The sequence below is a fragment of the Trichophyton verrucosum genome (genome assembly GCF_000151505.1).
Source record: "Trichophyton verrucosum HKI 0517 chromosome Unknown contig00273_1.f1.exp, whole genome shotgun sequence".
In the NCBI taxonomy this organism is placed as follows: Eukaryota; Fungi; Ascomycota; class Eurotiomycetes; order Onygenales; family Arthrodermataceae; genus Trichophyton; species Trichophyton verrucosum.
Genome location: NW_003315472.1, coordinates 17,753 through 33,580, shown reverse-complemented (window position 1 = coordinate 33,580; position 15,828 = coordinate 17,753). Strand labels below are relative to the sequence as shown.

General features: G+C 48.4%; 5 protein-coding genes across 5 annotated transcripts; 3 read left to right on the top strand and 2 right to left on the bottom strand.

Annotated features, from left to right (window-relative positions):
• Window positions 1-499: 499 nt before the first annotated feature.
• Window positions 500-2,852, bottom strand: TRV_03222 (Rho GTPase activator (Bem2), putative; the record flags this gene model as incomplete). The annotated part of the gene is made up of 3 exons (XM_003022616.1): window positions 500-1,305; window positions 1,362-1,456; window positions 1,531-2,852. 3 exons carry the CDS (start codon window positions 2,850-2,852, stop codon window positions 500-502), a joined length of 2,223 nt encoding a protein of 740 aa, XP_003022662.1.
• Window positions 2,853-7,178: 4,326 nt separating this feature from the next.
• On the top strand, window positions 7,179-8,346 carry TRV_03221 (Rab geranylgeranyltransferase, beta subunit; the record flags this gene model as incomplete). The annotated part of the gene is made up of 4 exons (XM_003022615.1): window positions 7,179-7,277; window positions 7,359-7,644; window positions 7,767-8,056; window positions 8,221-8,346. 4 exons carry the CDS (start codon window positions 7,179-7,181, stop codon window positions 8,344-8,346), a joined length of 801 nt encoding a protein of 266 aa, XP_003022661.1.
• A 412-nt stretch (window positions 8,347-8,758) lies between these two features.
• TRV_03220 (uncharacterized protein) lies at window positions 8,759-9,157 on the bottom strand (the record flags this gene model as incomplete). Its single annotated transcript, XM_003022614.1, has 1 exon — window positions 8,759-9,157. The coding sequence occupies one exon, from the start codon at window positions 9,155-9,157 to the stop codon at window positions 8,759-8,761; it is 399 nt and encodes a 132-aa protein (XP_003022660.1).
• Window positions 9,158-9,255: 98 nt separating this feature from the next.
• On the top strand, window positions 9,256-10,951 carry TRV_03219 (uncharacterized protein; the record flags this gene model as incomplete). The annotated part of the gene is made up of 2 exons (XM_003022613.1): window positions 9,256-10,561; window positions 10,623-10,951. 2 exons carry the CDS (start codon window positions 9,256-9,258, stop codon window positions 10,949-10,951), a joined length of 1,635 nt encoding a protein of 544 aa, XP_003022659.1.
• A 590-nt stretch (window positions 10,952-11,541) lies between these two features.
• Window positions 11,542-15,081, top strand: TRV_03218 (uncharacterized protein; the record flags this gene model as incomplete). The annotated part of the gene is made up of 3 exons (XM_003022612.1): window positions 11,542-12,328; window positions 12,457-13,538; window positions 13,597-15,081. The coding sequence occupies 3 exons, from the start codon at window positions 11,542-11,544 to the stop codon at window positions 15,079-15,081; spliced, it is 3,354 nt and encodes a 1,117-aa protein (XP_003022658.1).
• Window positions 15,082-15,828: the final 747 nt, after the last annotated feature.

The window sequence follows — 15,828 nt, the reverse complement described above, 5'->3', positions numbered from 1 at the left end:
CAAAAGCCGCAGGACCAAAAGTAACAGGCGGGAAATGACGAAACAGAAGTAGAATTGAATGTGCCAACGCCAACGAAGATATCAAATCGCTCGATGCGCCGAACCAATGCTTTCCACGTAGGACCAATAAAAAGCAAATACCGCAAAAAGTCGTCAAAAAGCCAGCCGGAGAGAGGGGGGAAGAAAAGGTGATAAAAGGGACAGCTCATTAAAGAAAATCAGGTAAGGAGAATGGTATCGTCTGGTGATTGTGGAGGGAATCATATTTTAGAAGGACATAGTGCTTGAAGTTGTAACAGGGAATGGGAATAGGTGAAGCAACGCAATCCACTGCGGAACATAGATGAGAAAAAGATTATCTGAGAACGAAGATTGGTTTGTAGGGGGAGAGTGAAGCAAGGGGTATGATACGCTTTATTAGGGGAGTGCCATCTGCTTCGAGCCTGACGTATGCCTGGAGGGAAGTAAGTCAGCGAGTGGGAAAGATAATTCAAGGATATCAGGTTGTCAGTTCCGTAGAAAAGCGGATAGGCGATAAGGGAGGACCCAGCTCGGGCAGCTGGGAAGTTGATCGCGAATGATTGCTGGGTCGGGCCACTTCTTTAGCGGTCTTCTTGGGGCTGACGGAGCGGGTCGAGTCCTGTCTCGGCGGTATAGCACGCGCTCCGTCCGTGCAGTCTGCAGAGTTACGCGATTGTTGTCGAGGCGATTGCTGCGGTGACTGCTGAGGTGAGTGTTGGGGCGATTGTTGCACCTGTGGCGGTGGCTGACTGCTACCCGACGACGAGATGGCTCTCTCTTCACCCGTTGCGCCGGAGGTCCTCGAAGGTGCTACAGCAGAAGTATCTGAAGGATGGCCATTCTGCTGCTGTTGCTTTTCCCTCTCCTGCCTATCGAGCTCCGCCTCGATTTCAAGATGTTCCTTCTCTGTCCAACATCCCTGCCAACAGTTTTTCCAGTCACAGACAAGAAAATTGAAGCAATACCCATCTATTTTCAGACAAGGCTGGAAACAGATGCACAAGTTGCGGTAATCCATTTTGTTTTTGTCAACGTATGAATGGAGGAGACTGAGGTGGCATGTGATTGTGAAGAGAAGGTAGTAGTTGTATGGAGGAAGCTTGGAAAGTTCATCCTTGAGTAGCTGTGGTGCAGTGGTGGCACCAGGGCACTCAGCAGCAATTTTCGCCTGAGTCGCTTTTGGCAAGATTTCATCAGGGAGACAACGGAGCCAGGCTTTGAACATGGATCCGATGGTGTTGATATCGTAGAGATCGGGTTCATCGAATAGGTTGATGTCGAGTTCTATCTATGTCTTAGCAGGCTGCGTTACTCGAGAGTTGCGGACAGGGTAGACAAACCTGTATCAAACCGTCGTTGCCAGTGTTTCACCTCCTTCCCACTTCCAGGAACACGATATAAGCCCTCTTCTTCACAACCTTTAAAATTAAGGTAACTAGCAAAAAAAGCAATCAGTATCAATGCACGATGAGATCACTCTTGAAAATAAAATATGATGTGTAAACATACTCAATGCACCTCCATGGTAAAGCAGGCATCCAAAATTCTGTCTTGTCCTTGGAATTTCTCAAACTCTTCACCATTCTGGTTCGCCGTGTCTGCTCAACTAGAGGCAGATTAATAACAGAGCACACATAGTTGTCATCCTGGACAACCTCTCGTTCGTTGCTGCTACCACTCCGTGCGATTTTTCCGAAGAATCCCTTGCCAGCCTTGCCGATACGGTCTGCGGCACCGCTGGAGGTGTTTTTGATGTTGCTAAAAAGTGACGAGCTTGCCACTGAACTCATCATTGAGCTCCCATGGCTGCGTTCTCGCTTAGCAGTAGTTTGTATTCGCTGAGAGTTGCCGCTATTCTGGTTGGAAGAGAGTGTTCTACTGCCATCTCGAGTTGCTGGTCGGTCGGCGGAACGGTTGCGAGAAGTCGAGCCCATGACGTCTCTGAATGTCCGCTCTTGTTGCAGAGGAGCGGTCTTCAGTGGAGGATCGGTATCGGTATTGGTCTCTTCAAGGCGTAGCAGACCATTCGAGGGACGTTTCTTGGGCCCGGCTGAACGGGGGCTTTGTAGACCGTCGTCAGCACGGATGGAGCGTGTGCGAGCCAGCAAGCCTCCAAAGCGTGGCTTGCTTTTCTTTGGGTTGAGGGAATGTATTGCTGCAGGTGCGGGTGGTGCTGAGGAAGAAGATGGTGGAAGTATTGGTGGGTTGAAAGTCGAGGCGGAGTCTTCAGCTGGTTTTAAGCTTGCGGAGCGCAGAGGGGGGGACTGGCGATCTTCACTTGTATCGCCTAGCGACAAGGGGCAAGGGGCCAGGGTTAGCGTTGTAATGTGAGTGAAACCAGGTGCATACATACTGTTAGGTTTGTCAGTCTGTTTAGGTGAATCGGGTTTCGGTGACGTTCGCGTCGCGGTGCCACGGCCAGCCCTATCCCTAGAGCTCCCTCGACTCATCGAAGATTTTTCTTCTCCTGAATGGCCACTGGACGCGTCTGAAAGATGTATTTTCTGGGCAGATTTCGACGCTTTGAGGTTGGAGAAGAAAGATTTGGATGGATCACGGGCGTGTTTATTGGCCTGCTGGGATGAGGGAGGGTATGGTGGAATGGCAGTTATCGCTGGTGTTTGTGAATGTTCAGCCTTGTTTGTCACATTTTCGGGCTCCCGAACCGGCTCGTTTGATGATGTGGACGTGACGGGTCTGATAGTTGATCCCTTTGGGAATGTCGACGTAGGGCTAAGCTGTTGGGATGGGGATGTTTTCGACTGAGGAGATGTCTCACGGCTGGACTTTTCAAGCTGCGATGGAGATACTTGGATCGATTTTCTGGCCATGTTCGCGGATATGTAGGCTGAAGATCTATTCGGCCTCCCCTTGGGAATGCACCGAGAGATCTGATATGTCGATATGAGGGCTGAAAAGGGAATATGAGCGTGGTAAAGGAGTGTTGTGCCTGAAGGCAACAAAGGATCGGGGATTTTGCTATAATCGACGAGGTCAGTCATATCGACAGTATTGGCAATGTAGGTAAATGCAGGGAACGGCAGAAGCGAGGAAAGGGATATCGGGCTGAAATGAGTTGCGCCTGACAAGTAGCATACCGTTCTAGATATAAAACCGGACAAGCCAGCCCGGGTTGTTACTGTGTGCTGCAATGCCGTCGCACTGGCATAAACTCAGGGAAGAATGCTCCGCCGAAACGTGGACTCTGGATCAGGATCCTCGTTCTGTCAACCAGCAAACAAGGTATGCGGGGGCTATGTTCGGAGTTGGGCTCCAACGCAACGGGCGAAGACAGTTATGCCAGGCGATGATTGATCAGACACGCTCCCTGCACCACGTATGTGTTATAGCCTCCAAGGAAAGCCAGGGCGACAGGATGGCAGTGTCAGGCACAGGCCATCAACGGTGTAAATATTGTTGGCTTCGGGCTGTTTCAAGCGGCAGGTTGCGTTGGTGAGATATGAGCAGTCGCGGATAGTAGAAAGGGTGACACGAAAAGGGGGACCCCAAGGGCAGATGGGGAACCGCTGCGTTCACGTCGAGGATACGATTCTAGACAGTGACCAGTGTAAGCCGAGTTCATGTTCCCGTAAAGAAGCAAAAAAACGCAAGACAACAGTCAATTTCAGGAGACGGTGAAGGAATCGACAAGGCAACAAACATGACAGGACATGGTAGTTATGCGTTGCACGTCGAAGATGGCTGCAGACGACCACAAAAAAAAGCAACCTCCAACGGGCAAGGGATAAAGAACATCACTGGAAAGGCTTCGTGCAACATGGAGATACAACAAGAAAAACAGAATGCCGTGAAATAGGGCTGACTTTTTCTCTGTCTCGTCGTGGATTCTCCTTGTTCTTTTTTCCTCTTCGAATCCTAATTCTCGTCTGGGCTCTTGTTCTCCTGCGTGGCTCCCGCTTTTGCTCCGCCCTTTGTTATGGTTCTGTATCAGATAGAGCGCTCCGTGAGCAGCCTTGACCCCATCAAGGATTTGATACAGGTACAGAGACGGAGTTATTCGTCTGAACTGAGGCGATCGACAGGTTCGAGTACAAAAGAACAAGCAGCAGACAAGAACGACACCCGCGCGGCCAATAGGGGGGGGATATGGGCGAAGCTGAAACCGAAAAACAGCCGAAAGCTGAGGAGGATTTAACCCTACCTTTTTCCTGATTCGCGCAGAACCACCACACAGTTGTGCTCAGCTACACGGCAACTTTTCGAAAATAGGGAGGGGAAAGTTCGAAACGAAGGATAGCAGAAAAAGCCGAACAGTTCCTGTTGCGTGTGTAAGGAGAGGTGGTTGATAATAATGGCCACATAGGATGCTCCGTAAGGGAAGGAGGAAAAGGGTGGAAAAAGACAACGAAGCAAGCCCCCGGCCGGTCGAGGGGGATGCAGGCACCAGGTCGTGTTAGCGTCGATCAACTGGAGCGGCTTTACGAACAACACGCAACGCACAAACACGAGGGTCTGAACAGAATCCGTTCGAGCGTGCTGTCTCTGGTCGTTTATAAGGAAAAAAAAAGATGCCAGTCAACCACCAATAGATGAATGGTGGGTGTAGCTGATAGCGTCGGTACGACTTTAGCCTAGTTTTCAACCCCCCGCCACGGCAGAAGAACGAAGTCGAACCGGCGGTAAAGGGAACCTGGGGATCGATCGGTGGGACAAGACGAAAGGCGAAGTCAATAAACCCGGTCCACGACAGCAGGCAGGATGACAGGCTGTAAGTATAAGATCCCAGTTCGGCGGTTGGACGCTGCAGGTCGAGCAGAGTATATAAGATGTCGATATTAATGGCGGGCTAGAGAAGCTTGGCTAAAGGGGTAAAGGAGGCGGCGAAAGTCAATGTTTCAGCATGCTCTGCGCTTGGCAGCAACAGGAGGGTGTTTCCACCAGGACAAAACAACCGAAGCAGCACCAGAACGTAGCACAGACGATGCCATGAAGAGCGACAGATTCCGCAGAAGACGACGATGAGGTTGAAGTCGAAGTCGCCTGAAGTCGAGAATTGCCGAAAGGAGACGAAGAGGCGATGCTGACGTCAGCGCTGAAAGGGGACTAGCGTGTCTGCTGGCGGCTACAGGCTTGGCATGACGTACATGCTTATCTAATAAATTTCACGAAAAAGGGGGAAGTTCGACCTGAAGCCGAGAGGAAGCGATCTTGTTTCTACCTGGAATAGACGGACAGGAGAGAGAGGCCGACCTCAGAGATCGAGGGACGGGAGTCCGGATGCTTATGTATCCTCCGTCGAGGCTGAGATTAAACGTCGCCTCCTTACTCCGTAGCGGCAGGCGGCTTCTAGAGGGCCTAGACAGCCAAATCCACGAGGTCCTCTTGGTCGCTACGCTGTAAGGCGCTTCTTTGGTGGAGAACTGGCATGTCTAGGTAGGACAGGCACTCTTTCAGCCTTGGAGAATGGGCATTGACTAACCATGGATCACGAAACGCATAATATTGACATATACAAAGCAACACTACGGAGCTTGTCACCCCAATCTTTTATGCAGCGAGGGGGTCCCTTCAGCGTGGGACTTCGCTTCAGGCCAGACGGTAGTGGTCCCATGATAGCGACAGGTTGTACTATGTAAGTAGGTTGTACTCCGTACTCCGTAAGCGCTGTCGTATTCGCCCTTTAAGCTGTAGCTAAGATTGGAGCAGATTACCGGTACTCCGTATCAAAAATAGGTTCCCAAACCGGGGGTGGTGTTTACATCATGCAGGTGTCTCACACCTTATCTTTAGGAGATAGAGAGCCTTTTCCATCATGGCTGTATTTCCAGAGATCGGATCCGTACAGTATCTTGATCCCCCCAATACACATACATCTGGAATAATGCACGTTCATGAATCTTGCCCCACTGAAGTCGTATAAAGCCAGGAGGCTAAAACCGAAAGGCAGAGATAGGGAAAGAACTCGTGTGATCCTCCATTATCATTTCTTGGGATTGGTCATGTAAATTTGCCTTGCTCGTACCCATGAGTGGAGGTCTCGATATGCTGCCAGACAGCGGTGATCAGATAACTAACTAGTCGACCGACTAGCAAACGCACCATTAACTAGTCATAGATTCAGGCGCTTTCTTCTGCAAGTAACCAGTCCACTGCCGTCCAAGCTCGTCGAATGGAGACCTAGGGCACCTTTAGCAAAACTTTGCCCACTGCACCTATCTTTGACCCGTAAGTACTTAGACCTACTCCTAGCAAGGTGGGATAAGTGGGATCAACGTTGAAGATGGCAACACAATTCAATTCTCAATACGGAGTATAAGTTGAGTTCTTTTCGTAAGAGATAATTCGATCTACGAAATACATAAAGTGAATAATTGCTAGATCGCCACCATCTTTCAGAAACACATGCTGTTTCTTTCAACTACTCGTATCTCATAGTTACCCCTGAGCCTCAGAGCTAGACGGGGTCGATAAATCGCCACTGCCCACTTGACTACTCGGAGGAAAACTTTCCATAAGGCGGATGATTACCATAAAATTGAACATCCTTCTGGAGTTCCTCGCCTCTATCCCTGAGCATCATACTCTAAAAGAGCAACATCAGGCGTAACCTTCGGCTTTATCCAGAAAAGTCTATAGAGACTTGGGAAAAGTATATGAGTCTTCGGGGCAAAGAATTATGTGCAGAAGCTATCAGCCTTGGGACAGGCGGTAAAAACGTTCACTACCAGCAACTACTTCGCTTATCTTGCATAGACCATTAGCTGGGGAATTTCTACATAGGAGAGGATTCGAAAAGCCCTTAATAAATGGTTCGGCCTGAAGTGACTGACTGGCGAGAGCCACGAACTTCACAAATGGAAAAAGAATGTCGACTGCGTTGATTACATACGCAAGGACATGATAGGATTTATCCATGGTCATGTGATGCAACTGAGCGATTGACCAATTAGAACTATGAAAATTGAACCTAATATTATACATCGCCCAATCCCAGTCACCCCACCGATAAAGCTAGACAGATGCACATCACGTAGTTCTGTCCAGGCTCCAGAACAACATTGACAAATATTCCATCTATCCCTCTATGAAGCGCTCTACACGGCGGGAAAAATCCGAATATTTGTTATTTGATCACGCGGATAGGCACACGGGTAATCACCGCAGCTATATCTATTACATTACTCGAGCTATCACTCATGTCGCTTGTCTCAGGCCCAGGTAGAGGCGGATCTACCTCTGGAGCGCAGGAGCTCTACACTCAAAAACATGTGGATTATATAAAGAGTCTAGATACTGTGCGTCAGATTCCCTTCACCTGGCATCCCCTCTTCTTTTCCTGCTCTGGCTAGACGCCCTGCTGACCCCTGTCTTGCCAGCGAAGAGATGAACTTGAATATTGGTTAACGGAACACCTCCGGCTCAACGGCGTCTACTGGGGTCTCACAGCACTGCATATACTCGGGCATCCAGATGCTCTACCGCGCGACAAAACGATAGAATTTGTTTTATCCTGCCAGAGAGAAGATGGTGGTTTCGGTGCGGCGCCTGGACACGATGCCCACATGTTACATACCGTTAGTGCGGTACAGATTCTTGTAACGCTTGATGCGATTGACGAACTGAATAAGGATGGACGCGGTGGGAAAGAGAAGGTTGCTTCTTGTATGTTGAACCCTGGATTGGCTATATTTTGATATGTGCTAAATCAGGGGGTGCTATAGGGATTGCGAACCTCCAAGACCGTTCAACGGGTACGTTTAAGGGGGACTCGTGGGGAGAAACAGATACCCGGTTCCTTTATGGGGCGTTTAACGCACTTTCTCTGCTCGGCCTGTTACACCTTGTCGATACTGAGAAGGCTGTGACATATATCCAATCCTGTGCCAATTTTGATGGAGGGTATGGGGTTAGGCCAGGGGCTGAATCACATGCTGGTCAGATATTCACCTGTGTTGGAGCTCTCGCTATAGTTGACAGGCTAGATCTGGTTGATACCGACCGGCTGGGTGGCTGGCTTAGTGAACGACAGTTAGAAAATGGAGGCCTGAACGGGCGGCCTGAAAAGAAAGAGGATGTGTGTTATAGCTGGTGGGTGATGAGTTCGTTAGCAATGATCGGAAGACTACATTGGATCAACGGTGATAAGCTTGCAGCATTCATATTACGGTGTCAGGTAGGGCTGCTGTTTATATGCACGATACCCTGAAAAAGTGAAGTGAGACGTACTGACTGTTTTAGGATCCTGAGCATGGTGGTATCGCTGATAGACCTGAGGATATGGTGGATGTATTCCATACTGTGTTTGGGCTAACAGGTTTGAGTTTGCTGAAGTATCCAGGCCTGAAAGAGGTAGACCCAGTATAGTACGTTTCATTGGCATCAACTACAATATATGGAGGGTGAACCCCGTTGCTAACATACATCAGCTGTATGCCTAAGGAGGCTACAGATAGAGCATTAGGTCGTTGCGTATAGTTGTGAATATAAACCATGATATACTATTTAATTGTAAGTAACCCTGCACCGGCGGTTAGCTATTCCACTAGAACTCCCTCTCTCTTCCCGAACTCCCGCTTCTAATGGCCCATCGACCTTACAAATGGACAATGGGACACTCGGCAGGAGAAGAAAATACCTACTCGCGTGCCATATATCCACTTAGGGAGGTCTATATATATTAGCCCTGAGAGCATTAGCGCATCGTGTACATAAAACTTACCACACCGCCGTGATAAGCTGATCAAACTTATCATCTCCAAACATCTTTCTTCATCTTTTATACATCTATCGTCTCTTGATATCCATCGTCGTGCTCTTGTGCTGGGTTATTCTGCTTTCTAAAAGTGCCGAAAGTTAAAAAAGAACAACAACAGCGGCCGTGCTCTTTCCAGAGATATCTCAACCTCCTTCTCCCGCTCTTTTGACCTCCTCCCTCGACTTTTGGTGCGTTTCCTCGTTTCCAGGCCTGCTCTTCCTCTGCCAACGACAGGGAAGAACAAACAAATATCCCCTTTGAGCAGCCGGCGAGGTTCTTTATCTCCTCGCTGTTTCTCTCCCTCTTCCTCCCTCCGTCAGCAACATCGACATCGACATCGACACTGACGGCGGATCTCGATTGCCCCTCCATGCAACGTCTCGTCTTCTCGTCTGAGCCAGAAGCCATTGCAGAGACCATTGAACAGTTTCATTGTTGTACTGCAGTATTACTACCTTAGTATTACTCTTCTCTCCTTTCTTCTCTCCAAGACCTTGTCCCCCCCGTATACCAGTTCCATGAACTCCAACTCGGTCAATATGCCACAGTCGGAGCTGAAGTGCAACATCTGCCCTCGGAAGCCCAAGTTCAGCGATGTCTCTCACCTTCTGACCCATGTGAGCTCGAAAGGCCATCTGTCTCACTACTTCAAGCTACAGGTACGCAGCCAGCAGGAACCCCAGGCTGGCGAGCTGCTGGCTGCATATGACCGGTGGTATAAGCAGAATAAGCTGGCCAACCTGTTGTCAGACCGTATGCTGGCAAAAGAAGCCCGGACTGGCAAAGGCTCCCGTGCCAGTAACCGCTCAAGCCTTCCGGTTGCCTTTTCTCATCAGCCGTCGACAACTGTGGCTCCACCTACCAACCGGAATGCCCCTATTACATCCAGTCCTAGGAGAGGTTCGCTTCCTAGCTTCTTGGATCCCCAGCTCTCCCAGAATTACTATACCTACGACGCTCAAGGAAACCGTATCTCTGGCAGAACATACTCTCCCATGTCTGTTTCTAGTATGATCAACCCCAATCCTCAGCCTGGATATGGCTGGCACCAACAAACTCAATATCAGCCCCAGACCACTCTGCAAGCCTCGTCGGTGCAAACCGTATGGAAGGATGGAGATGAGACAGAGTCAGACGGAGAGGGGAGTCCTCTGATGGCCAGGCGAATGAGGAGAGCGTCGTTGTTACACCCATCTCTTCGCTTCGTTCGGCGATCCATCAGTCCCGATCCCTTCATTGACGATGATGCTGCGTATGAGTATGATGACCAGGAAGACCAGAGTCAGCGTGGAAGCGATGAGGTGAACCGGCTGAAAGGGGTCTTTTGGCCTGGCATGGATATTTTTGATTCTGCAACTGAAGAAATGAGACGCAAACGCAATCAGAAGAAGGATGGCTCCATTATCAAGCAAATGGAAGAGACATCCGAAAGCGTCGAACCTACCGAGCTAGTGTTCTCCCCTAACGGTACCCTTCGGAAACAGCGTGTCATCTCTGGGATGGTTGACGATAGTAGCCCTCTGAAGGGAGAGACTCCTATCTCGAAGACGAAGGTAACCCGTCCTCGTAGACGACCCATGTCTCAGTTGAGTGGAAATGTCCAGATGGCACAAAACAGATACAGGATGAGGATTAGGGAGCAGAGCCGCGCTGCTCAGCTCGAAAAGCTGTCTCAGCAGGCATTACTGCTCGGTGGTCACGGCGATCCTATGAACTATCCTCCGCTGGACACCCACCGCAATGCGCTCTTTAACACATCCAAGTATGGACTCGAAAATTCCGCCAACGCACCGTATTATGGCCCCTTTAAACCTCCAAGTACTGGTTGGTAGCTTTGTTTACATCCACTAAAATAAGGTCCCGGCTAATACCTTTATCACACTAGAAGCATACCGTGGGAAAGAGAATATTGACCCTATGTTTTCCCATGAGCGAAATGTTCAGAAGCAACAGTACTATTACGGATATCCATCCCAAAATGAGAACGATAACTATGGATACTCGACGAACCCCTTGTCTTATGCCGCCTCTCAGCAATCTTGTGACTCTGGTTCCAATAGGGCTGGCATTAGGGATACTATGACCGTTGATACCAGAGACTTATTTGGTCAGCAGACACCAGGAGTTTTCCAGAACGCATCTCCCAAAAGCCCCGTGGCTGAAATGGGCCACGATGACATTGCTCGGATGTATTTCAATGGCCCTCTAGAGTGATTACTAGGGTTCTGGAGGGCCTGCCTACACTCACATGAATTACACTTATTACTCTTTTTATATATATATTTTCTACTGTGAGCCGCTGGTCAGCAGTCACCTTCAAAGGCTATGCTGTGACCCCAGCCAGCTGATAGTCAAACCGCTCCAACTATTACGGTTCAAACAACGACTCGCGCATGATGAACGATTCCCATTATTAACTAGTGAGATGATCATAGGTGTTTTAAACTTACCTATTGATACTTAGTATGCATTTTTTTGATTTTCTAAAACTTTGCAGTCAGGCATACATAGATCAGTTTATAGAAGTCCTGCCAAAAAACGTCATGATAATAATAACATTACTTTCGTACGATAGGATGCCAGAAACGGTCACGTGGTAGCCGAACTGCGATTAAATTGAATATTACCTAAGCATGGCGACTACACGCGATTTCGACGCGTTCAAAAAAAGGTCTTGAAGAACAGCTCCAAATTTGATACCAGAGGACAACGGAGTGCAACGACAGCATAGTTGCCCATTGACGGACATATTTATCAGACTAGTTGTGAGTCAACTTCGTCTGCGAAGCGGAAACAATTGAATAATGAGTCAAACACCAAGTCTGAAACGAAAACAACAGACCATATCTAGCTTCTTCACCAAAACTGTACCCAGTCCGTCGTCTGGCGGGAGCATTTCCGAACAGAAGAACGGGAAAAGGGATACAAGCCATCAATCTACTCAAGAATTACCTGGCAGGTCAAAGTCGAAAGTTTCGCCAAAAGCAAAGACCAATGGTACAAAACAAGATGTCGAGGAAGACGAGGACGAGGATGAGGTCGTACTCCCAGTTAAAAAGCGGATAAGAAGCAATGCATGGAAGGCTCCTGAGAATGGATCAGAGAAACCAGTAACTGGAAACCATGATACAGAAGAAGATGATGATGATAAAGAGGTGGATGAAGAGGGAGAAGAGCTCCGACCTTCAAGTCCTATACAAAACACGGAACCTCAATCTTCTGCATCCCGAGCAGAGAGATTCCGGTTCCAATCCTCACCCGTGCAACCCACGACGGACGAACAAATATCACCTGCAGAGCGCAAAAAGAAGGACCAATTGCATCAGAAATTCGTGCGTCGGCTGGGTGGGCCGGACTGTCTTCCAGCATTAAACCCCCATGACGGTGCCTCAGAAGTAGACCCAGTTGTTGAAGGTGCAGCGAGTGACGAGGAGGAAGAAGATAGCCCGCCTCCTGCTCCAAAGGGTAGAGCTGCGAAGAAAGCTGGAGGATCTAAGCTAACACCAATGGAGAGGCAAATAATGGAGATCAAGAACAAACATCTCGACGCCGTGTTGCTCATCCAGGTTGGGTACAAGTACCAGTTTTATGGTGAGGATGCGAGAATAGCAGCCAAGGTTCTCAGTATAGTGTGTATACCGGGGAAACTTAGGTTTGACGAGCGTTAGTTCCCTTGTTCTATATATACAATGGAATATTATGGCTAACGGTAGCTACAGATCCATCAGAAGCACACCTGACTCGTTTTGCATCCGCAAGTGTACCTATCCACCGTCTCCATGTACATGTCAAACGACTGGTGGCAGCTGGATATAAAGTCGGCGTTGTAAAACAGCTGGAGACCGCCGCGCTAAAGGCTGCTGGAGATAACAGAAATGCACCGTTCGTGCGGAAACTTACCAATATGTATACCAAGGCAACGTATATTGAAGACGATGCTGAACTTGAACTGTCTGGTGCTCTGGAACCGTCTACAGGCTACTTACTGTGTTTGACGGAGAGTGGTGCTAAAGGGCAAGGAGATGGCGAGAAAGTTCAAATCGGAATTGTTGCGGTTCAGCCAGCGACTGGGAACGTCATATATGACAGTTTCGAGGATGGATTCATGAGGAGCGAGATTGAAACCAGACTGCTCCATATTGCCCCCTGCGAGTTGCTCTTGATTGGTGATCTGTCCGCTGCAACCAATAAGCTTGTTCAGCATCTGTCCAAAGGTAGAATGACTACCTTTGGGGATAGTGTTCGAATTGAGCGGAGGGAGCAATCTAAGACTGCGGCAGCCGAAGCACATAGTCATATATCCAGCTTCTATGCCGGAAAGATGGCCGCTACTGGCTCACCAGAGGATGCAAACGCGAGCAATCTGCTAGATCAGGTGCTTAAGCTACCTGACGACGTGACCATCTGCCTATCTGCTATGATTAAGCATTTGACAGAGTATGGGCTTGAACATGTTTTTGATTTGACGAAATACTTTCAGTCATTTTCTGCAAGATCTCATATGCTGCTGAACGGAAACACATTAACGAATCTAGAGATATACCAAAACCAGACAGACTACTCGTCAAAAGGCAGTTTATTTTGGAGCATGAACCGGACGCGGACAAAGTTTGGCCAACGCCTACTTCGCAGATGGGTTGGGAGACCATTGCTAGACAAAGTAAAGTTGGAGGAGCGCACAGAGGCGGTTACAGAACTGCTTGACTCTGACAAGTCTACTCTTACGTACAACCTAGGGGCTACCTTGTCGCAGGTCAGAGTAGATCTTGAAAAGGCTTTGATACGGGTGTATTACGGGAAGGTAAGTGGGAAAACTGGCTTGTTTTGACATTAGTTGATATTCTAATTACTACTACTAGTGCTCCCGGCCGGAGCTGTTGACGATGCTCAAAAGCATGCAGTCAATTGCCGTGAGCTTTGCCCATGTAAAGTCCCCGGCTGACTCTGGGTTCAAGTCCCCTATTCTAAGCGAATCAATTGCCATCCTGCCTACAATGCATGATGACGTCGTTTCATACTTGAATAAAATCAATGAAACAGCCGCAAAGAAGGATGACAAATATGACTTTTTCCGCGAGTCAGAGGAGTCAGAGGAGATCGGCGAACATCGTCTGATGATCGGAACGATAGAGTATGAGCTCAAAGACCATTTAAAGTCTATAGCCGAGACTCTAGGCAAAAAGAAAGTCCAGTATGTTTCAGTTGCAGGGATCGACTATTTAGTTGAGGTTGAGAACTCTCAAGGTGCTTTGAAGAAAGTACCAGCCTCCTGGCGGAAGATTAGTGGAACTAAAAAGGTATCACGCTTCCATACCCCTGAAGTCGTGAAGATGATGCGAGAAAGGGACCAACAAAAGGAGTCATTGGCTGCTGCTTGTGACGCAGCATTCTTGAAGCTGCTGTCGGATATTTCAACGAAGTACCAGCTATTTCGGGACTGTATCCAAGCTCTCGCGACAATTGACGCATTGCACTCGCTATCTGTGATTGCCGCGCAGCCAGGCTATGTCAAGCCCACATACACGGATGACACGATCATCAACATTTCTCAAGGCCGTCATCCGATGGTTGAGAAGGTTCTGATTGACTCCTATGTGCCCAATGATACCCAGCTAAGCACGGATGAAACCAGGGCTTTACTGGTTACCGGTCCCAATATGGGAGGAAAGTCTAGCTATGTCCGCCAGATAGCTTTAATCTGCATCATGGGTCAGATTGGCTCATACGTGCCGGCTGAATCCGCTACGTTAGGAATGCTTGACGCCGTGTACACTCGTATGGGGGCATTTGACAACATGCTTGCAGGCGAGTCTACTTTCATGGTCGAACTATCGGAAACGGCCGATATCTTGAAACAAGCTACGCCTCGTTCACTAGTGATACTCGATGAGTTAGGTCGTGGAACGTCTACGCACGATGGAGTGGCTATAGCACAGGCAGTGCTTGACTACATGGTTCGCAACTTGAGAAGTTTGACCCTGTTCATCACACACTACCAGAACCTGAGTCGGCTTGCAAGTGCATTTCCAGGCGGTGAATTACGCAATGTCCACATGAAGTTTACTGAAAGCGGGGATCATGGACAGGACATTACTTTCCTATATGAAATTGGTGAAGGAGTGGCTCACCGATCATATGGATTGAATGTTGCCAAGCTTGCAAATATTCCAGCTGGAATATTGGAGGTAGCTCAGGTCAAGTCCCAAGAGCTTGAGGCTAAGATCAGCAGAAAAAAGATGGGAGGCGTTCTCCGGGGTATATTCCAGACCTTGTCTGATGAGACCACAAGTGATAGTGCTGGAGAGCAAGTTGAACGCCTTCTCAATGACATTGAATTGTTGTAATATAGCGCTTGGGTGTGCTACCAGCTATGATATAGATGTACCATATAAATGACTTCCTTGGCTGATGCGTGGGTAATGCCTTAATTCGAGAAGTTCTTACCCGTTGAACTTTCGGGTATCAAAAAATACGAAAGTAACCATGGTCAATCGCACCCATGATATTTCATGGAATTGTCCGCCATGACATTCCGTGTCTTTTTTTAACCTGATCTCTCAAATCGATGCTCGGTCCAACCAGAGAAGGAGAAAGGGAAAGCGAGGACGAAGTAGGAGGTTGTTTTGAATCTCTTGATCTCGTTTATTTTTGGGACATCAAAGGCTTCGAATTAAGAACCAGTAATAGTAACAGGAAATCGCGCCCAATGTAAACACCTCTCCGTTATCATGGCCACCACCAAACAACTCGCGTCTATCGGAGTCTGCGGGCTTCTCTTTCGGATTCAAGGAGACAGAGGATATCGTCGACACGGACTAAAAGTGATATTTGTTAGTTATGGGACGCTTCAAATTGCAACCAGTTCCCCGTCATCTCCTTGAAAAAGGCAGATTGAGAGCTCTCTAAACCGAGATAGAGCAGAGGCGCATACCTGGGCCCTTGACGTTTCGGATAATGCTTCGGTTGGAGTCGTCCATGAATTCAACGCGGACCTGAGTGACACCTCCTCGGGAACCTATTCCAAGCAAAGAAAAAACGAAATCAGCCTTTCATCCCTCAGCGACATATATCACTTTCTTCCCGTATATCAT